Here is a 24,394-nt window from a genome sequence, read left to right as displayed (position 1 = left end):
TCAGACTGGTTGTACAGCTGAAGAATTGTCATTTGAAATAGAAAAATAATTGGTTTTTGTCTTTGAAGGAAATCAGGAGTCTCAGCTACTCTGATAAGTTCTATGTGAGCGCATGATCTGTCCTGAATAGTTCATTTTCATGTGTGGCTTTCTATATTGTCTAGGGAAAAAAAATCAGACCATGCACATGGTCATAAGAATCCAATTATTTTGGTTTTGTCACTTCCCCCACCAGCTTTTTCATCACTGCCTTGATTGATTCACTGTACAGCCGGGCAGGGTGACAAACTACAGAGCAGGGACCCGCTGGCTGTCAGATCCTTTGAAACGCCTTGGCAAGTCACTATTGATTTACAAACTCTTGTGCTCACTCCTTCAGCCTGTTATGAAACAGCTTTATTGAAAACAAAACCCTGAACTTTTTCTTTTTCCTTTTCCTTTTTTCCTTTTTTCTTTTTCTTTTTCTTTCTTTCTTTTCTCTGATGGTTTAGCACTGCTCCTAGTTTGGAGAAGTGGAAGTTTATTTCTCCAGTTGGCTGCTGGTAAACACTTTCTCCTCTTGCTGCAGGTTGTGTGTCTCAGCCTGACTCTGTCTCTGCAGGTGTCACTTTTTTAGATATCATATCCTTGGCTCTTTGTAAATATGTAATAGTGCCATGGTGCCATGAACAATTCTCCTGGAAAAGGGCCTCTTTTTTGTGTCTGAAAAGTCTTTTTCCCCTGTTTCCAACCTACCAGAGCTGGGAGCCTGCTCCAGCAAGGGCATCAGCTGACTGCTGGGAAAGCCATTTCATAGTAGGAGAAATGAAGCATCAGATGCCTCATCTAAGGAGATTATAAAGTTTTGATGACCAAGGAGTTCAAAAATGATTCAAATAAGCAATTTTCAGATGGAGGCATAGACAAAGGCAGCACAAATTATTCAGTGGACCCCTTCCAGCCATGGGATTAGAAGGTCAGTAGGCTGGGGCTTTTTGAAACATTGATATTAATAATGAGCCGTGGTTTCAGAGCAACTTGGCAACTTCAGAGCTACTTGGCTGATAGAGATGTCTCTCTAGACTGACAGTCAGTTGAAAAAGATTCAGGAAAATGTCAAATGCTTTCAAAAGATATTTCAAACTGGATGCTGGCATTCTACTTATCCTAAATGTCACTGGGGAGGAAAATGGCATTAAGAGAGAAAAGCATTAAAATATATGAAAAATGCTCACAGCTTTGAGATTCATTCATTCAGCTGCAAGGAAGAAAATTACTCATATGAATACCTCTATCTGCTTATAATTCAGATCAAATTTGCAGAGCCGTAAGAGTAGGTTGTTCTTAAAATTTAATTCACCAAGGGTAAATCAAATTTGATGAAAAAACCCCTAAGATCAATAATACGCCATCTTCTGTCCTTCTGTTTATTTTGTAAAATAATATAGAAAACAATACTGTCAATATAAAAATAAAAAGTTTCCAATAAGTGTTGCACTTAATACAGAAAAATTCAAAATCAAAGTATTGTTCTCCTGAGTTTGGTAAACTTTTGGTTCCTCAGTCACTCATATTTCTTGATAAATAATTTGGTTTTAGCATCTGGGAACCATTTTTCTCTCTGTCTCATGGATGTCCCCAGGTTGGGTTTCTTGATTTTGTGGGGACAGGGCACCCTTGCAAGGGGATCATGCCATTGATGGACTAGAGTAAATAATAAAATACCCATTTAAATATTGGATTATTTATTACTGAATTACCAAATTAATCACTAGTAATTAAATATCCATTTAATTACTGAGCTTTAGTTCTTGAGGTCTAGCCTGTCAGAAGACTCTGATGAAAATTACGTGGTATTCAAATGTACAACATTTGGAGCGGGCAGCATTGCTGGGAGGGTGCTGGAGCCTTCTGGAAGCAGAGCCCTGTGTACAAGGCAGCACAAAGGGTGACTCTGATGGCTTACCAACAGAGGAAAGTTGGATTGTTTATGACTTTTTTTGGAGTAGTGTGATGAGTTGGCCTCAGCAGATAGCCAAGTGGAGGAAAGTGAATACAGGTGACTTCACCCCTGATAAGCAAGAGCTGTGTTAATTACCCAATACAGCCTTGCCCCTGATGAGTCACAGCTATATCCAATAAAGATAAGTGCGATAAAAGGGAGCGGGTTAGCTAGAGAAGATCATCATGGTGGATCATGACCATGGGAACCTTAAGGAAGAAGGATCCTGGGGGGAAGAGAATCACTGCTGTGAGGTCAGTCTGGGTCTGCAGTTAGAGCCTGTTGCTGGAACCTGCAGTCACAGTCTAGCTGGGGAAAAACCTGCAGTCAGAGTTTGCAAACTAATCCCTGCAGTCACAGTTTAGCAGGAAATAATCAGCAGTCAGAGGCTGCAAGTGAAACCTACAGTAGGAGCTTGCTGCAGACAGAGTCAGCAAATGGTTGGACTCAGGATGTCTGAGCTGTAAAGAAGAATGAACCAGGGCCCCTTTTCATGCTGTGATAAACAAGAAGTCTGTGTCTTGGCTCATTTCTGCCCTCTAAGAAGAGGGCTGCTGCAACAGCCAAGTACTCAGGACAGCCCTCAGAGTGGGACAGGAAGGAAACAGGTAATGAAAAAGCAGTGGAGATGAAGAAAGGAAGATTCACTCCCAGTTACTGCAGTTGGTAAACAGGTTCCTTGAGGGGAATAAATTCAGAATCATGGAATCACAGAATGGTTTGGGTTAGATCGACCTCAAAGGTCATCTTGTTCCAACTCTTATCACATGGTTCCAACCCCCAAAGCTTAACATTTAATTACTGGTTTAGGTAGTGAGGAACAAAGGTGTGAAACCTAAAATACTTATGGAAAACATCCTTCCTCACCCTTTTCTGGGCTGAACTTCCCTCCAACATGTCTCTCAGTGATGTTGTAGGTCCCTTTCATGAGGAAATGACAGCACAGGCACTCTTTGCTCTTCACTCTTTTCTTCTGCATTTCCCCTTCTTCTTACATATCTTCCCCGATCTGGTGTGAGGCTCAATGGACCATGGTCCCTTTGGGGTTTTTTGCCTTTGCCTCCGTGAGAGGGATGTTGTGTGTTGTCCTGTGTTTCCACAGCAAAGCTCTCACTCTGACCTTAAACTCTTTCAAACATGAGTTAGTGAAGGCACGTTTTCTTAAAGGGAACTGGAAACCCTACAATTTTCTGTACAGGTGTGATTAATTCCATGGCAGATGAACCACTTGCAGTGCTGGTACTGTGGCATCCTTGACTGATGATGTGGGAAAAAATATGTCAGCCAGTATGAGAAGGATCCCATGCACTGAATTCCACCTGCAAGTTAAAATCAGATTAATCAGATTTATTTTATATTTTTCTTTCTTATGATAGAAATAAATTTTAATGTAAGATTTAAGATTTTATATTAATTTAAATTAAATTAGAAGTTTATCCCTCAACATCTGCTTAGAGTATTTAATAAAGTTGAAATTGGTCAGATTCTGTTTCCTGTGATTACAGATTGTCGAATTTCATTCTCGTGGATGTATAAATGTTTGAGTGAGAACTGGGTTGGTTGGAGCAGAGGGATTCTGGGGTTTCTGTTGTGAGTATTCCATCAATGGCTGTGGAGGCTCAGGTGGTGGAAGCAATGCCCTACTTCAGAGGGGAAAACAGCATTTGCTGTGGGAGGGACATGTCTGCAGTCGAGGTCTCGGTGAGCTGCACAATGACAATGAGGATCGCATTTCAGAATAAAATGCCCAGCCCCCAGGCACCACAGGTTCAGGCTGAAAAGATCAGGGAATTTCACAAGGAAGATGGAGTATTGCTGTTTTTGAGGATGATTTTAATTTGAATCTTATTCTATTTTCCATTATTACAGGGATCCTTTCAACTCTGGGAAATGGGTATGTTATTTTTATGTCCTCAAAACGAAAAAAGAAGCTGAGACCTGCTGAGATAATGACTGTTAATTTAGCAGTGTGTGATCTGGGCATTTCAGGTAATTTCATGTTTTCATTTTCCCTCATTTTTACTATCTCACCATTCTGCCTGGCAGCACCAAGAGATATTTCTCTGGAAGCACCAAATGCTTTTTGCTGTGAATATTTCTGTTCTATTATTTGTATGTAAATAATAGGAAAGGATGGAAAACAACATTCCTTAACAACTTAATGGGAAGAAATGAACAGTACAGAGGAAAAGTTAGGGCTGATTTTATCAAACAGGCTGTTCACCCCAGCACTGGGCAGGTCTCCAAAGGCAGCTTCCATCTGCCCCCTGGCAAAATAACCAAAAAATAGCTTGGTATTACAGGTGCAGAAAATTATGTTTTCTTGCCATGGGGTGAAATAGAAAGGATCCAAATGCCTCAAAAATACATGTTTAGCTAAATAATTGAAAAATGCCCATGGTCATCAGCCCATCAAAGCTAATAGTTTTCTCTCTAGTGGCCATCCTCTTTTGGATCAAAAATAAAAATAAAATAAAAGCACTTGTGTCAATCTGTAGAGTATGAGCCAACTGGGAGGATTTTTATTTCAACCCCACAATCCGGATGTCCTGGCATTTGAAGAGGGAGCTTTAGAGAGGTTTATCCGGAGCTGCAGAGGTGGATGTTTTGGCTCTTGACAGGAGACTGATTCAGCTGCTCATGGGTAAATACAGGGAAAGGGCTGGATGTCCTTTAGAAAAGAATATTTTGGATGGCAAACAATCCAATGGGTATCAGGACCCAGCTGACCATGGATCTCCCCAGTGCCATGGAAATGGAATTATATTCCCATGCTTACAGAGTGATCTGTCCCCTATGTGGGACCCCTGCTCTCAGCTTCAATGCACCCTTTTCCTACCCTTGTCTCTTCCAGATGCTTTTGCCCTCATCTAAACACCAAAAATATCACTGAACAATATAAAATGATGGCTCCCACCCTCCCCAGACTGACGCTTGTTTGGCACAAGACCAAAGATCTGCTCACCCCTGCAGATTCCAGTGGTTTTGGTCAGTAAACACAGATTTCTGAAGGAAATATTAATTCAGTAGAAGAAAGATGCTACCACACAGAGAAATCCCAGTGATTTATTTGGCATTTCTGTCACAGACACACTACTTCCATCTCTCAACACCTAGAAGATAAGGAAAAGCCCCAGACTGGCTTTTCCCTCCTCTGTGATATTCCCGTTTTCTTTGTGTTTTATGAATCTGTATTATAAGGCTCATATTAGTCGCTCGAATAAGGAGTGTTTCAGGAAAATTTCCCCAGCTTTATATTCTGAATGTTGCCCAGTGTAGCTGTCTCTGCCCCATCCCTGGAAGTGTTCAAGGCCAGGTTGGACAGGCCTTGGAGCAACCTGGGATAATGGAAGTTGTCCCTGTTCATGATAGGGGGTGGAATGAAATGGTCTTTAAGATCTCTTCCAATCCATAGTATTCTGTGATTCTCTGATTTGATGAATTTAAACAGGTATCTCCTAACCATAAAAACTCTACGTCTCAACCATTCAAACTACATTTTGTTTGGGACCCCTCTTTGTATGAGGGCTGCCAATGTCTCTGTTCAGGTCTGTCACCAGTACACTACTTGGTCACTTTGCTTTCTCCCATGGAGATCTCAATTCATCTGGGGTTTAAATTTTGGAATCAAAAATAGTGATTGCCAGAACCATGCTTAGTTTTCTCTGTTCTTTAATTTTTTTTAATTAATTAATAGAGGATGCCAAGTTGAAAAATGTGATTGGTTCTGTCTGCTGAAGATAGGATTTTTTCCACAAAATTTTCATATTTCACACACCTATCTTAACAAGCTTTTGAAGAAGAGTTCTGCTTCTGGCAAATTTCCACAGGGTGGCACCAGCCCCTTGTTCAAAGCTGCATCAGGCTCATTCTGCACTGACACCAGGCTCTGGGCTGCTCTGAGTCCTGCTGCTGAAGAGAAATTTGATTTTGTGCATTGAAATGTGTCAGCCTTTAAAGTTGTCAGTCACTTATGTGCCTAAAGTTGCTGACTTGATTGTTAGCACATAACCTAGACCTTGCCTTTTTAAATGTTTTCCTTGAAACCTTAACCACAAGGGTTGGCTTTTGCCTGAAAAATTAAAAGTGCATTTATCCTTCTTGGAGAAAAGAACATCATGCACTGACCTGAGCACACCCTGCAGGTCCAGGCAGAATTTTTCTTACAGGATTAGGCTGAAGGAAAATAGTCCAAAAATACCTTTTCTAAAAATTAATCTGATTTTGAAGGATTTTCAATTCTGATGCTTTTGGCATAGAAGATGGAGCAAAGGTAATTTTCTGCAAGATTTGGGTTTGGAAAAATGTTTTAATTTTCTGTTAAGAATGAGAAGAGAATGCATGGTTTTGCATCAGTGAAATGGAAGGTTTTTAGGAAAAATATTTTCCTACAGTTCTCTTCAACAAAATGGGGATTTTTATCTTGGTTTCTATGTATACGTTACCTTATGGGAAATACAGTTTACAAGATCACTTTTGACCGCTTTATAAACCAATTCACTGAGCTTCTGTGACATTACAGACACTGTGGTTCAGCCAGGGAAACCAGCCCAGGGAGGCTGAGACATTTTCAAATCCTTGAGGTGCTCTGGCTACTCCTGTGCAGGAAGGAATACCGTCACTGGAATGTGGAGTTCAATATCTAATGTTGTTTGAATGTTGCAGCTAGAATGTTCAGGCCTGGGAGAATTTAATATCAGGTTGGTAAGTAAAACTGAAGTGTTTGAAAAACAGATGTCCTTAGATTATAAATTTTTGAGTTTTCTGTTCCATTAAAGTTGATTTTTTCTTTATCTAAATTAAGACCAAGAAAAAGGTAATGATTAGGAGAAAGTAGAGATTTCCAACTAGATAATTACAATTTTCAAACTTTCTCTTTGTCACAACACTTACAAAGAATATGAAAAATGTAAACCTGCTTTAAGGTGAGAATGGAATATCATTTGACCAAACTTCACTTCTTCCATAATGCAGCACTCACTTTTACCTGTGGAGGAATAAGCTAAAGTGCCACTAAGAGAAAGCCTCAAAAATAATTACGCATTTCCCATCTCTTTGGGGAAGCTCAGAACGTTTTGATACCTGTTTTGGTAAGTGCAGTGACTTGCTAGGGGGCACCAAAGAAATGTGTGGCGGAGAGGCGTCGCGGTCTGCTCCGGTGGTGAAGGTGCTGTGACCTTCCTCGCTAGAAGCGTCTTTAAAAAGACACCTAGATCGACAGAGGCACAGGCACTCTCAGGCAGAGAGCGATTCAGCTCGTTGTGCATTCTCAGGTGCAAAGTGATTCACTCTTTGGTGTACTGTCAAGTGCAGAGTGATTCGCTCTTTGTGAGGCTACATGTTAGTTTCCAGTACCTCTGAAGGGTCCAGCCTGTTCGGGTAAATGGCTTAAATCACGTAGCGAGACAACTTCCTCAGACATGCTTTGTAAAGTGAAAGGTTTATTAACAAGGAAAATAATAAACATAAACAGACAAAGAAATGCAGGTCGAACACAGTGCAGAGACCATTCTGAAACTGTTACGGCATCCCGAAAGCCCTTTGGTTCTTTTGTGTAATCCCTTTAGTACGTAATGGTCTAGGTGGGTTCCACTGGCAAATTGCCAACAGGGAAAGGTACAGACTTTGAAGGACAGTGACAAGGTCCAACAGGTGCTTCTCCCTTGGCATTGAGTCAATTACAAAGAGAAAGAGACAGAACTTTCTAGTTTGGTTTCCTTATAAGGTAAGCTGAAACCCTTTTCCTTATACAGAAATGGCCACTCGGTAGTGGGGAGTGCATTACAACAAGGCTGCCTGAGCAGCAGAGCTGCGTTTGCCACCCCGGGTGACACAGGAGTAAAAGCAGTGAGACGGGGTCTTTCCAATCTCCAGGAGAGTTTCTTTATTCCACAAGGTCCAAAGGAAAAAGAGCCACATGCTCACAGGGGGAGATGGGTTATATAGGGTAGCCAGGGGAGGGGTTTCACAACTTGGCCAATGGGGAAAGGAATTGGAAAGGCACCAATCAGGGGAAGGATCCAAAAAGAACCAATCAGGAGGCCTAAAACCCAGAAACAATGGGAATAACCAATGGGGTATGAAACATTAACATAAAACTGCAAAGGCTCATGGGTTGAAGTATTTTTTCCCACCTTGAGCCACAAGGAAAACTCTCAAAGGGACTTCCTAAAGGAAAGTCCCTGCAAACTGAGGCAGCCCAGGGACTGCACTTGGGGTTGAAGCACTTTTGCTCAAAAGTAGTTTCAGCTCCTCTCTCTTCCCTTGAGAGACTTCCTAGCCCAAGGGAACAGAGAGGAGCTGAAACCACTTGTGCAGTTCCCACTTAACACTTAATCTCACTGTCTATCTGACTGCTAGGCCTTGTCATGTTTGAAAAAGTTCTTTTTGAAGGCAAATTTCTTTACCTTGTGCTTGAAGATACCCAATTGGCTATAGGGATGTAGACTAAGTCGATCTGTGCTTGTTTCAAGCTCTGACTCACCATCAGCCATCCTGTTTAGGTACTGCCTGTGGACTTAACACAAACTCTGAAGGTTTCATAATGAGAAGATGCAAGCCATGATTGATTCCAGAGTGTAGATTTACCTCTGGTTCCTGTGGTTTATAGTAAAGCACCTGTTTCCAGCCCTTCTGCAGACTTGGCCCATCCTACCCATGGGTGCCATGGCATCTAGCTACAGTTGTCATCGGTTTGGTTCTGTGCATGGAGCCCTCACCAGCCATGGCATGACAGAATGTTTTGGGTTAGAAGGGACCTTAGAGACCATCTTGTTCTAACCCCCTGCCATAGGCAGGGATACTTTCCAGTGACCAGGTTTCTCCAAGCCTCATCCAACCAGGCCTTGAGCACATCCAAAGATGGAACATCCACAGCTTCATGACAGTGACTCACCACCCTCACAGTAAAGATTTTCTTCCTAATATCTGTGCTGGCTTGAAGGCAAAACCAGCGAGAGACTCTAAATCAGAAAAAACAATTTAATAGGAGATAAAAAAAAGAGTAAAATAAAACACATGCAATGGTACAAAAGATCACTGACAGAGTCAGAATACAACCTGAAACCGTGGTGGTAGCAGTCCAGATGAAGCGGTCTTGTTGAAGCAGTGTTCCTGCAGAAAGGTCTGGTAGCTCTTGTCCTCTGGGAATCCAGTGGGTAAGGCTGCCTGTGCTGTCCCAGATGCCAGATTATATCCAGGTGGGAATGCTTGACTCCTCCCCCTGGGTGGAGCATCTCACAATGGACTGATATCATTGTATCAGTCTTGCAATGGGTCCTTGATTGCCCATTAAACAGAGATAGCTCCTGGAGGGAGTTACTATGAGTCATGCAGCAGGGCATTGATGGGCCATTAACGGAAGATAGTCTGGAGGGAGGGGGCACGGGAAACAGTGCACAACTTAGTTTCAACATTTCATGTAGATGGTGATAGAATACATACTTTGGGCACATCTTACATTGTAACCCAGGACAATATCCCATCTAAATTTACCCTTCAGCTTAAAGTCATCATACACTGTGACTGAAATCCTTTCTCCACATGGCAGAGCACTTTTACAGGTATTAGTTTTGTGCAAGGGAGAGGGTTTGCCTTTCTGATAAAAGGAGGTTTTCTCAAGGATGGATTTTATCAATGGGCCAACACTGTCTCCTCCTTTTGAAGTTGTAGGCAAACCCTTCAGCATCATCTCCTTCTTTTCCCACCGCTGGATGTTTGGGTGGATAGGCTGCCGCTGGTATGGATGGGCTGGTTTCTTCTTTGGCTGTGGAAGTCTCATCACCATGACAGCTGTCAGCCTGGACAGGTACCTGAAAATCTGCCACTTGTCTTATGGTAAGACAAAAATGTATCTATAGATAGATAACTGTATTATCTATGACTGTAGAAAAGATGTATTAATTGCTGTAGTTTACTACACTGAAATAATAATTAAGCTCATAAGAATACTTTTCTTAACTATAGAGGGGAGTTCACAGAGGAGTAAAACATGTTTGCATGATCCAAGGAACCCCAGTTAAATTCATTTTGCTGGACATAACACCCTCACTGTTGTCCCTCTGCTGTCTGCTTAAGCTGTGAGTTTTTGTAACCCCTCACAGATAAATCACTTTATGTCTATCAAGGCCTATTAGCATTAACAGATGCAAGTACTGCACATATTTCAGGGTCATATGGACCAACACATAAAAATATTTCTTATTAGATGCCTAAATTTCTCTGCAGTGTGTGGCAAGCTATTTAAAACACCTAAGAGATTTGGAAGGGCAATAAGTCATAATATGAAATAGTGTCTCAAATATGGAAAGGGAACCTGAGAGGATGAAATGAATTTAGAAGTGTGTTACCACCATATCCATCAATATCTTGTACCTCTGGAATATGAAGTATTATATGCTTCATTCCTTCCAGTTAAATGATATTGTCACAGTTTAGAAAAGATGTTCCTGCATTGTAAGGGACTAAATTCCCATCCAAATACAAGGAATGCTCAAGGTGACTTTACGAGTAATAAACCCCTTGCCCATGTGACTTGAGGGACACAACAGATTTCTTTATAATGACATAATATCGATCATGTTAAGTTGTAGGAATGTTTGCAGCTAGGAAGTATAAGTAAGCCAGTCTGTGCAAGCAGATAAAAGCTGTGGTACTGTGCTAAGATGTGCTATCACAGACCCTGAGTGTCCATACTTTTTCCCTAAATGGGAATACAGGGGAGGTCTCCTTATCTGAGTTTTAGATACGCCAATATTATTCAGCAGGATTTAATTTCTTTCCATAGACGCCTTCTCAAAATAATTCAGTGGTAATCCAAATCACAGACAATTTTTCACAGACTTGGTGAGCTGAAATGAATATTTCATGGCTGGCTGTATTCATGCCACCAGCTGTGGTGTTTAACATGACATCTTAGTTCACAGGAGAGAAAACATTTCAAAACCTTTATTCTCAAAGATTCAGATTATGGTGGTCCACACAAAATGATGGAGAGCAATAAACAAGCATGTTTATTGTGCTCAGTCTAGGCGGTAAAAAAATATTACTCTTTTAATAGTTATACTCTTGCTGTTTTGTTTTTCCACCCCTGAACACAACAAAGCACCTTTCTGTCTCTAAGCCATCACACATGAATACATCATTTGTCAGGCAATGTTTGTTTTCCTTCCAGTGACCTGGACATGTAAAATCAGCTGTGAAGGGATGCTGGACACATCCAAATTACAGGTGGTTTTTTTTTTTTTTTTTAGGCTTTGTTTTAAATCACTCTGAAATCCTAAAGAAATTTCCTTAACGTTTGTTTGAAGTGAGTGAAAATTCCCCTGTGAGTCAGAGGCTGCAAAGGAGTTGGGAGTTCCAAGATGGAAGATGTAACACCATATTCCAAGTTTCTGCAAAAATTAAAGTTTTAAATTTGTTAGTCCTGAGTCCTACATGTTGAACATGTAGATGATGATGAAAACCCTGCAAAATAAAACTTTTTCTAGATGAATTAGAGCCGTATGAAAAATAAGCAGAGAGACAACGTTCTGATCTTCCGGAATTCTATTTGCATTTAACTTAAAAAAGGGCAAGGATATATTAAAACAAGTATTACAGATACTTCTGACAGGACACATAGGGTGATTTTCTCCACTGGAAAAGAATGAAAAAATAAATGAAATCTTAGCTACCTTATTTCCACCGTAAAGCCTTGTTTTTCAGTCACTGAGTTTGAGCTTTAGTCAGGTAACACAGGAGAGAAATAATAGGGAAAAACCTAAGATACATTAAAGAACTGAAATTACTGGAGAAGATTCCCACAACAATTGCTGAACCGGTTGTTTGGATTTCTTTAGTTTGGACGCTTCTCGGTTGTAATTAATCACAAATTAAAGCAAAGATCTGCAGGGAGGATCCTCACACTTGCTATCACACCCCGATAATGCACTGAGAGTCTCTGCGCTCGTCTTTATGTAACAATCTAGGAGGGGTTTTTGGCATGCTGCCCCATAGAAATAGCTACAGGTCTTGAGTTACATTTCAAGGATCCAACAGGGGCCATCGTCCTGGCACAAGGCCAATTGTGGTGACAAGAGCATTGAAGTTTCTGCTTCTTTGCCTTGTAAGTGTGCCCTGGTTTAGGGCAAATTTGGGAGAAAACCCCCAAACAGAGTGCCTCTATGGGGAGCAAACCCAAACGGCCCTTCCCCACAACTGGTCCAGGAAAGAACTTCCTTGGAGAAAAGTGGAAAAAATTATTTAAGAAAGTGCCCACAAGCACAAAGAACGAATAATATGAAACAATAAAACCTTCTGTTGCTCTGAAGTGAGATGGCAAATTCAGAAAGTCCTTGCCATGGGTTAGCTCAGCTTGCTCAGGCTCTTATCAGTCCCTCCAGAGTTCCATGCCACCGTGGGCACCAGGTGCTGAGCTCCTGGTGTTCCTCTGGGGTTTTTTTTCAGTCCAGAGCAGGTTTAAACACTCCCAAGAAAAAGGAAAAAAGTCCAGGAAACTTCTCTGCCTCAGCTAGCTAAACTAGCTAAAAGGAAAAAAAAAGATTTCTGTCCTGCTGCTGTCCATGCCTCAGCCAAACACACAGTCAGGAGAAGAATGTGGAGGAACCAGGCAGTTTTTCTCAAAACAAATTTGGCTCTTCCTCATTCCCTGCTTCACTCTCAAAACCAGTCTTAAAGGTACAGAACACAATATACAGCACGAACAGAACAGACGATTGGGGATACAAGCGTCATAAAATCACCCTAGGACAAAGTGAAACAAAGAATGAAACTCAAATCCTTTCCTAGTATGGGAACACCTGCTAGGGTGTGGGGGAGCACTGCTGCACACAGCCGCATCCAGCCTGGACTTGAACACTTCCATGGGACACGACATATTCCATCATGCCGAACACATCTGCAAATGAGCTTATAACTCTTGCATTTTCTTCCAGGTACCTGGCTTAAGAGGCATCATGCATTTATCTGCCTGGCAATAATCTGGACCTATGCTACATTCTGGGCCACAGTGCCTTTTGCTGGGGTGGGGAGCTATGCCCCCGAGCCCTTTGGGACCTCCTGCACTCTGGACTGGTGGCTGGCACAGGCTTCAGTGGCTGGACAGGCTTTTGTTCTGAGCATCCTTTTCTTCTGCCTCCTGTTCCCAACTGCAGTGATTGTGTTTTCCTATGTCAAAATAATTTTAAAAGTCAAATCATCCACCAAAGAAGTCGCTCACTACGATACCAGGATTCAGAACAGCCACATACTTGAAATGAAGCTGACCAAGGTAGGTAGGAACGTTTTCCTCAGTTTGCTATGTTGGGTCATAGAAGCAGGTTTGGAGACAATAACATGATGCTCTGAAGGTATTTTTTGTAGCTTTTTCCCCTATTACTGTCAAGATGGGGGAAGAAACAGAAACGGAATCATAATTCTGTGATTAGGGCACTTGGGTCCGTGGGATCATGATTCACTCTGTAGATCTGCCACAACTTTCCCCTTTGACTTTACAAGTCATGTCATCTCCCTGTGGCCCTGCTCCCCACCATAAAACACCCTTTGCTTTCAGAAACAGTTGTAAAGGCAAATTTAAGGTGTTTGACGTGCACAGGAATTATAACAGAAAACAGAGATCAGATTATGGTAGAAGGAAAATAAAACTTTCAGACAGTTTACGTTCCTCTGTTAATGAAGATATAAACCAAAATTGGTCCTGTGACACTCCAATTGTTTTTATGCAAATATTTTATCTGTTAGGCTCTGCCATGAACGGCTGATAAAAATGCACTGAATTGCAAAAATTAATTTTCCATCTTAGACCATATCCTGTTTTCCCTTTCTGATTGAATCTATTTTCTGTTTGGCAGTGGTGACAGCCATGATCCTTGATACTGGTTATTGTGCCAGGAAATCTCTCAAAAGAAAGGCTTATATTGAACAAAATCAGATTCCTTAGCTGTAAAAGATTCACCAGCCTCTGTAAGGCATGCCAAGGGCGAGACAAGCAGCAAGTTTTGCTTGGCTGATCAAATTTTATTTCAATTTTTGTGAGTTGAACTGAGAGTTATATAACTTACAGCAATAAGGGACATTATGTCTAAACATATCTGAAAATCTCAGCTATGTACCTGCACAGCCAGTGCTGCCAGTACAGCTGGTACAACTTCACTTGCCTTTCAAAAGGATGTTTCAAATTGTTGGTGTGGTGTTTTTTTTTTTTTTTTTTTTTTTTTTTTTTTTTTTTGTTGGTTATTCAGCAAATTTCCTTTGAAGAGCAATGGAAACTTGATTTCAGGCCGCAGATTTTTTTTTTTTTTTTTTTTTTTTTTTCATATTGGAAGGATCAAGTAAAACTTCAATGTGATCTGAGTCGCAACACCAGAAATTTTCCCTCCTGTCTTGGATCTACGTTGGAGAACATAATGTTGGGATAAATATAAATATGGAAAATTAGTCTCCCTTATAACTCATTTGACTCTACAGCACAATTTATAACAAACAGGCTGTGTTTGAGATCTTTGGCTCACCTGCACTGTTCTTTCAGTGACAGAAAACAAAAACAACAGGCTACAGGAAATGTTATGCAATGTCCAAACCCCTTGTGCTTTCTGGTGAATTTTTTTTAGAATCTAATCCCGCTAATTGCCTTATTCCAAATGAGTGCACATGTGCTGCTACCAGTGTGGATGCAGCAATAATCTGTCAATGGCAGCAGTATAAAGGCAGATGTTTTTCAGGATGTATGATGGCATGGCATCATTTGAAGTGGTATCAGGCTGTGACCGAGTGCAGACAGGCTGGTTCAGGTAAAGTATACAAATCACAGATTTTGGCTACAAACAGTTTCTCTTTTGTATTTATACTAAACTTTCTTATGGTTACATTTCCTCACATTATAATGAGGTCACTTACTAATTTAACAGGAACTCATTTATCAAAACTAAAATATTTAGCATAAATTTAATTTTTAAAGTATCCGTGTATTCTAATGGAGGGCAAGTCCATGATATGGATTAGGAGAAATAAATCTAGACATTTTACTAGCATTCTCACTCTCAGTTAAATTCTCAGTTTTCAAAAGATCTTTTTTCAAGAACATTTGCAGCTCTGCTATTATTAGTATATTATCCTAAAAAGGAGATTCTCTGTTTCAAAAGCAATCCTGTCCTTAAATAATTTGAATTCAATATCAAGCTATTACTATTTTCTGAAATCTCATTTCATTTCCTCATATTTAGCCAGACTTTCCTGCATTTTTAAAGGTCTGATAGCAAACTCATTAACTGCTCTGTAGCAGGCAAAAGAAACGCATGCGCGAGATAAAGAGGCACATTTCGTTCATAGTGTAAATTTATATGACAAAAGCAAGTTATCATTTTTCTTTCCCGTTCAGTGGAATGCAATTCCCTTGCATTCTGCCTAGCTCTGTGCTGCTGTGCCAGTGTCAGGCTCTTCTGGATAAACCCCGCTGTCTCTTTTCTGCTCTCACAAGGTGGCAATGTTGATCTGCGCAGGGTTCCTCATTGCCTGGATCCCTTACGCCGTAGTCTCGGTCTGGTCAGCCTTTGGACGGCCCGATTCGGTCCCCATCCAGTTCTCGGTGATACCAACGCTGCTCGCAAAGTCAGCAGCCATGTACAACCCCATCATTTACCAGGTCATTGATTGCAAGTTTGCCTGCTGCCGCTCAGGAGGGCTGAAGGCCAAGAGCTCTTCAAAGAAATTAAGGTAATTTCCTCCTTGGGGTGTAGGATACCTTTAAGAACACAGTGTTCCAGAAACTACCAAACTAATATCTGCCAATAATCACAGCTCATTGAATCTTATTTCTTGGATTTGACCCATGACCATTTTGATTTGGGATTTTTCTTGCCAAGAGAATTTGTAAAGTGACTGTAGGTGTATAAGGAGAAGCAAGAATATTCTTTCTTTTAGATCCAGCTGCAGCTCCATTGATAGAGTTTGGAAAAAAGTCCCATTAGTTTTAATGGGGTTTGGATCAATCCTGTCTTCCTAATCCTTTTCTTTCACATCATCATATGAGTTTCCTCCAGGAGGTGTTAATGACTTCTCTTGCCGGCGAAGCAAATGGAAGAGAAATGTTTAAATTCTTTCCATAATTAACCTGTTAATACTATGTCTTTCAGCCACAGATTCAGCAGGGAGAGACAATAGTTCCTCAACCACCCAGCAGGTACCACTCAAGCCAAGAAAACCCACCTCAAACCAGACAAATCAAAGTGTAACTGTCTCATAAGAAAGTCTTTTTTATATATTTTTTAATTATTTTTATTTATTTATTTATTTATTTATTTTATTTACAACCTTCAGGCAAAATTTGTGCTGCACATCTGTGGAATTCCTGGAAACACTAATTATGCCCTTGGAGGAAAAGCATACTTCTGTATTATGTCAGAGAAGTACCTTACTTTTGTGGCTGAACAATGTGATAACAGTGGATGTTAATCTGACAGTGTAGACTGTCACAGACACCATACCACACATAAGTGACTGTGTAACAATAGAATTCCAGTAATTTGCTTCAAAGGCCTAAAACATATGTGCCTGGATAGAAGCATGAAGGATGAAATGCCATTTTATCATTCATATTATCTCCTTACCAATTCCAGCATTTTTGGTGTGTTGCTCAGTGAGTCAATCTTGAGCTTCCACAGCTTCTCGTAGCAGATCGTTCCATAATCTTGCACTGAGATTCATTTCATCTGCAAAACATACAGAATTTATATATGTTGTAAATGTCTGAGGTGTTGAATTTATAGTTTGCCAAAATCCCTTCTGCAGTTTACTCAAATGGGACACAAATTCGAAGTAACCTTCAGTAGATTTTTGGTAGCTGGATTTGTGTTTAACGTTTGAAGGAGGTCTCACCCAGTCCCTCAAGCTGAATGCAAGCTGGCTTCTTTAGGCCTGTGCAGTGAACAAAATGATCTGGAGGAATCTAGGGACTTAATTTCCAGCTTGGTGTGAGCAAAATGACCATTGTACCTTTTCTGCCCCACAGGACATACACGATATCTGCACACAGGGACTCCACAGCGGTGAATGAAACCCAGCTGGAAGCATGAGGGCTCATCACACATACAGCAAATGAAAACCTGGTGAAAAACAACCCTACTGGCACAAGTTTTTCTTTCTGTAAATGAATTAAACATGGTGACAGGTTTATTTTACTCCCTACTCCTTTGCACAATGTACAGTTCTTTTCATCCTGACTAAAATCGTGTGTTAGAGTTGGGCAAATATTATAAGTACCCAGAGGAAGAAAAAAGAAAGAAAATTTGTTTATATTAAAATTTTTCCTTCAGTTCAGATTCTTTAAAATGCCCTTTTTTTTGTTCTTCTTAGCACAAACAGAAATGATAGTTTGGGCAATATTTTCCCCCAGGGGAAGGAAAGTATTCATAAAGGCCAGCTTTAGTTTACCAAAGCTAATCTCCTTAAATTCCTGCTGCAGTCACTGGAGACCCGGAGCGTGAGAGAAAGGATTCCTTAGAGGGCAAATCTGAGTTGGAGCTTCACTTCCCAGGGCTCTGAATTACACAGTGGGGAAATAATAGCTGACTGGAATTCCCTGGTGAGCATCTCTCCTAATCATGAGGCTATAAGCTGTGTTAAACCCACTTTGACTTCAGTCCTTCAATATTCAGAAATATTTTGATTTTAGTCAAAGCGAAGTCAGAGGTGTCACGTTCATACGCAGGATCACTTTACGAGATACAGGATAACAAATCCTTACTCAATTGTGAATGAGAGGGGAAAGGTCTCTTGCTCAACCTGTAGATTCACTTACAATCTATGAATAACTTTGTAATTAAAAAGCAGAACTGGAATGAAGTCAGCCAAAGCCAGACTGAGCAAACCAATATTTCAGACTTTTTTTCATTCTATGGCCAAAATTACAATGAAGTATTGATGGCAAGAAGCAGAAAGATTTGATAACTTAATTTTTCACTGTATATTTTACTCATCACAATTCTTTATGAGATCAATTCATGAGCTATAAAATGGCAAAACAGTCCCCAATCCAAACCATGAAGCCAGATTCAAAACTGGTGTATTTGTGAGAAGGGTCACAGCATTGGTAACAGAGTCTTTCCAAAGTGCAACTGCAGAGTAATTTTTAAGCACTAAGTCCTGGAAGGATGAGGCTGAGTAATTATTTGAGAGAATGAAGTTCTGTAAGTTCCTAATGCAATCAACAGAAAAACAATGTGTCTTGAAACAACCTGCAGAGTAAGACTGCCAAAAGAGTTTTGTCGGATAGGAGACATAATTATTCCTATTATCTCCTTTTTCTCCTTTGGATTTATCTTAAGGTGGAAACATCACTACAGATCAAAAATTAGCATTTCAGTAAAAAAAGATTTTTAATGCTTAAAATAATGATTTTGATGTTTCTATGTAATTTCTTCAAGAAAGATATGATTCTATTAAAAATAAGTTAATCAAAGTGTCTCACGCACAGATTTCTGCTGCATGTTAAAGAAAATTACAAGGGCAAAGTTTTCTTCTGAGTTGTTCCTTTAAGGAATTGTGCTGGTTTTGCATTAATTGATTTGTGATGAAAAGGGAAGAAGGAAGCGGGATTCGAACCCATGCCAAATGCCAAAAAACATTTGTGAAAGAGTTTCAATTACTTTCCTGTTTAATATTTCCTTATTAATGTTAATTTATCCTACTGTTATTTCAGAATTGTGTTTAACATGCATTTTCTGCCACACTGAACAGCACTTCTTCTGGAGCTGATCCATGGTGATGTTAATATTGCTTTATACAATAATATCATAAAGTTTTAATCTGATGTTTGTTGGTATGTCCCAGCACACCCATTCTGCAGTTGCTATTTTATCAAATGATATTCAAACCACGTAGCAGAAGTAGAATTTTGTTGAGTTTTCCTAAAGCATTGCTTCATCCTCTTCAATGCTTTAGCAAAAGAAGTTTGAATAAAAATGAAGAGAACTTGAAGAGGCACGTAGAGTTGCCATATTACCTATATGTTGCTTTGTGCTAATTTTTCCCCAGAAGTTGAGTTCTTTCATTTCCACAGACCTTTTAGCATAAGACAAACTTCTTTCTTAACTGTGGTTGCAAACTGTGCCCAGAAATTGATCCAGAGCAGAAGGCATCTTTTACAATATCTGCAGATTAGTTATGAAGATATTAACAATCTTGCTTGCATCTTCCTGCAGCTTTTATTATTTTTGTCATCCAGGCAAGCTTTTGTTTGTATCTATAGGTGTTTATAACAACTAAAGTGTGATGTAGATCAGATGTACTGTGGCCCTATAAATGAAATTAGCTGGAGCAACACTATTGGTAAAACTGTAGGAAGTTCTCCCTACTCTGGCCAGATTTAGGGGAAAATCCAGTCACAGTTTGTGCATGAATACTTCCTCTAATTTAAACTGGGGAAGCTTTTCTCTTAATTTGTTAAAATTATGTACTTTCCTCAGAATTGTTACTGGGTCACTCCAGAAGTGGATACACACTTGTGGTAGGGCTGAATTTTTTTTATTATTGAAGAGTGTAGGATATTTTTGGATTCCACTATAGCAAATATACTAGATACATGTGCTATCTAAAGAGTTCAGAGGTTTAGTAAACCCCTAAATACAAACTTTCAGAATAATGATATAGATGTTTCATATGACTTAAAGATATTTATTTTCTTATTATTTAAATTTATTTATTTTTTTATTCAGTGCCATAGCCATTCTTGTCTGAAAACTCAGTTTTGCCATGACTGAACAGTACCTTGCTCTAGAAGAAACTTAAGGACTCCAGCTTGTGCAGGAGTTGAACACATGCTCAGCATAAACTTGTCTTTAAGTGAAAGATGTTCCCCTGACTCAAGCAGGACATGCACATTTCAGCATGCAGTGCCTCATTCAAATGCAGAATCTGAACCTAAGAGCAAATGGATCTCACTGGAGTCAATGACAAAAGAGAACTGGAACACTCTCTTTGTTCCCCTGTATATAAAACAGCTCACACAATTTCTGCTCTGTTTGGGATCACAGTAGTAGAGGAATGAGGGGTCTTCTTATGGATTCAGATTTTCAAGGTCAGTGTTGAACTGATCTGAAGATTTCAGCCAGATGGTTCTAAAAATACTTTGCCACTGATGCTCAGGACAGAGTTTCTTCCTCTCCCTGTGTTGAGGCTGATTGATTATTATATAAAACTGAGATAGGTAAGCTTGGTCTGAGGTCATCAAAAACCAGTGAATCTCTCACTTTCTTCTCCTAGAAATCTTCTAAATGTTTTACGAATTTCAAACTTATGCCATTTTGTGATCTAGGCTTTGTCAAAGCACCAACAATATAAAACCTAATCAGTGTGATAAATGAGTAAGGAATACGACTCTGAAGGAAGATTTCTTTATTGCATTTTCAATATTTCATCCTCCTTGTTACATTAAGAAATTTCCTGGTTTTATGTATAAACATTAAAATAAAATTTTTTTCAAAGAAGATAGTGCCATCAAGGATAATAGTTATAAATGAGAATATTTTAATATGTAAGCTTTGTGTACATTCAGAGCGGGCTGTCAAGAAGCAAAATTCTATTTGAATTCCCTGTCCATGATTTGAAGGAGGTAATTGACAGAGGCTAAAAGACTCCACTTAGATAATGAGCTGACCTGGACAGCAAGATTGAGAGTAAGAGGGTAATGAGAGCAGTATCGTATTTTGAAGTGATAGTGAAATTATGCAAAGCATGTGGATATGGAAATTTTTTATTTGTCATTTTCAGTCACAGATGAAGAATGACTATAAACCTTCTTCTGCAGACTTGGAAATCTGTTGACAGTAAAGAAATATCAAGATTTAAAATGCCTGAAGAGGCTCTTGAAAAAGGAGATTTAAACAAACTTTTATGGTAGAAGCTGAAAAGAAAAAGTAGTAAAAATGTAAGTTATGGTTGTGGAATTTTGGAAGACGGTAGAGAGCATTTGCCCATGGGTGAATACAGCTGTAGCAAATTTTATTTCTAGACCTGTAATAAAAATGAAAATAACCCAACCCAACAAGTGATTTGTTAAAAATATTTATCACCTACAGCACAAGACTGCTGATATCAGAAGATTTTTGGCTTTGTGGCATCAATAGTGAAAGACTAAATTGATGTGTCTTCATACAAAGAGAGTGTGATTAATGAATGACAGGCACAATGATAGTGAATTGCATTCCTTGATGGAACTTTTCTCTTGGCTGACAATGTCTTTTAGAGGTTGTCCCACCCCCTGTGCAGGGTGTTCTTGGTCATGAAAATAAACCTGAATAACTGCTAAATGACCAGGCACTTATTTCTCTTGTAATTCTACATTACTCATTTTACGTTTGTGTTTCTACCTCTTCTTCCCACCAGGGAACTTTCAGACACCTCATTCTGCATCCGTCAGGAAAGATGCTTTTGGCATCTTTTTAGTCCCATTTCCCAGCTCAGGGTGTCCCCACATGAGTCTCGCCCTGGGTAAGAAGCTCTTGACAAATGATGTTCACCATAACACCAATTTCTCTTCTTCCTTCCTCTCAAGGAAGGTTTGGTTGGTTCCCCCTACATCTTTATTTTCCCAAACTTCACTGGCCTTTGCAGGTCTCTGGGCTCAAGGAAGAACATTTAGCAGCCTGAAACTAGATTCTCTGGAGAGCTGCTGATGAGAACCACCATTCTCAGTACCATGTTTACACATGTTCTGGAGCTCTTGTGCATCTCAAAACCTTTTTCTTATCTACATGCTTTGCTTTTCAGGGTGGTTCATATTCTCCTTCAGTTGGAACACGGTGCACATGGTGAGGGCTGTTTTTGTAACTCTGTGGAATGATCTTCACTTCCCCAGTTAAATGTTCACTTTGCAGCTGGGGGAGAGGATCTTGGACCTGTAAGCCAGAGCAAAAGCTTTTGAAACACAAGGCTTAGTTACAGATTTTCATGCTTTTGTTGGTTCAGAACTTAAAGGGTTCTTCATCAGCTATGCATAGTGAGCCTTTTCCAATACTAACTACAGGTTTCTGTCTCAGTTGTGTAGAAAAGAAAGCCCATCTGGTTTGTTAGAGACCTATTCTGAGAGACACATTCAGTATCAAAAAAGGTGACTGCAACAAATGGATGAGAGTTGCTGATAAAGGTTTGGTAGGTTCTCTGATCAGTAAGATTGTCATTGTTCTGTATTTTGCACATAGCACCTAAAGGAAGTTTTGGGAGTAGATCTCTTAATCTCTGTGGAATATAGCCAATACATTTTTGAAATAACAAGTAAACATTGCACTGACCAAAGCCAGGCATTGTACAGAACTATTTCAGGTATAGATGTGGATAAGTTATAAATAATGTTTGCATTGCATCAAGCATAATCTTACATTAGTGAAAATATGAAACACTTAGGAAATAGGTATGTGTAGAAAATAGGTACAAAATAGAGATGGCCTTTTCGGTTTCTAAAAGGGGCTACACAGAGCCTCAGGATCCTAAAATTTTATGAATCGTATGAAAGTCTTGCTTGCAAAACATGTCAAGGAAGGGATCTTACCTTAGGGTTTTGCAATCATGGAGGCAGTCTGCAACACCAAAAAGTGTTTCTCTAGAGCACCTGAAGATCCTCATTCCTGAATTAGAAACCATTATCTCAGACTGATCCGTGGGTGGAGAATCTATCTGCCTGTCTGCAGTTCTGGTCCCCAAAGCTAAGGGAAGCTTTAGAGAAAGGGAGGAGAAAATGATGATGTATAAGCAGCAGAAACAGAGGTGAGAGAGTGACAGGGTTAAATGAAGTATTCTAAAAGAGGAAAGGTCAGAGAAAATTATATCAGTCTATAAATAACTTTGAGGAAATAATAATGTAAATGAAGGAAGGGAGTTAGTCTCAGAAGGTGATAGAATGAGAAATCAAAGCTGGAAGCTAAGGCAGGAAAAGCTGAAATAGGACTTTCTGAACTACAGGAACATTCAGGCTTTGATAGAGTTCTCAAGGGGAGAAGTTGGGACAAGATTAACTAGATACTCAAGAATAGATTATTTAATCTACTAACAAAAATTGTTAGCAATTGGCAATATTTCTAAACAGCCATTTTTAGTCCTGATAGCTGAATTTCTGTACATTTTCCTAATTTAAACACTTGTAGGAGCTCAGCTTAGCAGCTGTCTGTGCTGCTGAAGCAATGAGTGCTGACCTTGCTGTACAGGTGGCTGGATCGTTTACACTGGAACTGGCTTCAAAAGACCCCTCACACAGTGAAACTTCACTTCTAATGAAGTGATTTCAAAATCCAAAGTTGGTGCAGTGCAGTGTCGTGATGCAGAGTTAAACTTCATTATGAAAGAAGTAGCTTTGCTTTCACAGTTATTAAATGTGCTTTTCAGAGAGGTATCATTCTGCAACACTTGCAGTTCAAGCTGAAATCATGTGCTGTAATGACTGCCATGGACAATTTTTTGGAATAAAATATATTCAGCTGTGCTATTTAGATTTTGAGAACATGATAATAAATCTGGAATCCTGGAGTCATTAAATTTAAAGTACACCAAACAACCACAGGGAAACTACATGAGAAAATTACCTTCAGAAAAACATATATTAATGGTTTGTGATTGCATTTTCATTCTTAGGAATTATATTTCTAATAGAGTTAAATTTACAAAGATACCAATAGACTTTTAGTGATACTGACCCAAAACAACTACAATATGATGGTTATCTCAAAGCTTAGATGTATTAATTGTATAGAAATATATTTCTACTACTGAAGGTGTGTCTTATTAAGAAATAATTTCAAGTGTAATTTTTTTGTGCAAATGTGCTATATCTATTGTTTCAGTTTGTTGGGAGTAGGATTGTATTCACATTTAATGTCCTGATACTGGTCTGTGCTTAATACTGTAGAGCAAAAAATCAGAGACATGTATTAGATAGGGTTCTGTTCTGTTTAGGGGATCAGACTCCCCCCTGCTGAAAATATATGCACACCTGCTTGGAAGTCCATGGTCTAAATCATCTCTTTCCAGCTTCTAATGTGAAAAAAGGATCTTGTGTTTCCTTTGCCTTGCTCGTCTCCCACCACAGCAGCCTCAGCAGCCTTGTTGGAGTTGCATCTGGATAGCAAAACCTGCAACAGGGAGTCCGGGTCCATAGGGAAAAGGCAAAGTCGGGAAAATGTGGGCTCCTTTCTCAGTTAAAGATGAGATAAACCAGGAGCAACCCCACCAAAATCAGGGTACTGCTCTGAAACTGTGACAGAAATTAAAAGGAAAAAGATCTTTTCAGTTTTATGGGACCCAAGAAATGCCAGATATACTGACCACTGTTTGGGAGCTGGTTCTCCAACTCTGATGTAAACAACTAGACCTTGTGCTAAGAGGGTCCTTTTTGCAAAGGAGACATACTGACTGCACTGAAAAATTAACTTG

General features: G+C 39.7%; 1 protein-coding gene across 1 annotated transcript in view; it reads left to right on the top strand.

Annotated features, from left to right (window-relative positions):
* OPN5 (opsin 5) overlaps positions 1-17,085 on the top strand; it is a 30,445-nt gene extending 13,360 nt beyond the window's left edge. Inside the window, exons 3-7 of the mRNA XM_040059385.1 lie at positions 3,851-3,970; positions 9,647-9,817; positions 12,916-13,250; positions 15,456-15,691; positions 16,986-17,085. Coding sequence (XP_039915319.1) covers positions 3,851-3,970; positions 9,647-9,817; positions 12,916-13,250; positions 15,456-15,691; positions 16,986-17,049 — 926 coding nt within the window. The 3' untranslated portion in view covers positions 17,050-17,085. The remainder of the gene's footprint in view (positions 1-3,850; positions 3,971-9,646; positions 9,818-12,915; positions 13,251-15,455; positions 15,692-16,985) is intronic.
* Positions 17,086-24,394: the final 7,309 nt, after the last annotated feature.

Source organism: Hirundo rustica, chromosome 3, assembly GCF_015227805.2.
Source record: "Hirundo rustica isolate bHirRus1 chromosome 3, bHirRus1.pri.v3, whole genome shotgun sequence".
Taxonomy (NCBI): Eukaryota; Metazoa; Chordata; class Aves; order Passeriformes; family Hirundinidae; genus Hirundo; species Hirundo rustica.
Note: the sequence above shows the minus strand (reverse complement) of the source record. Positions and strands in the feature narration are given on the sequence as shown.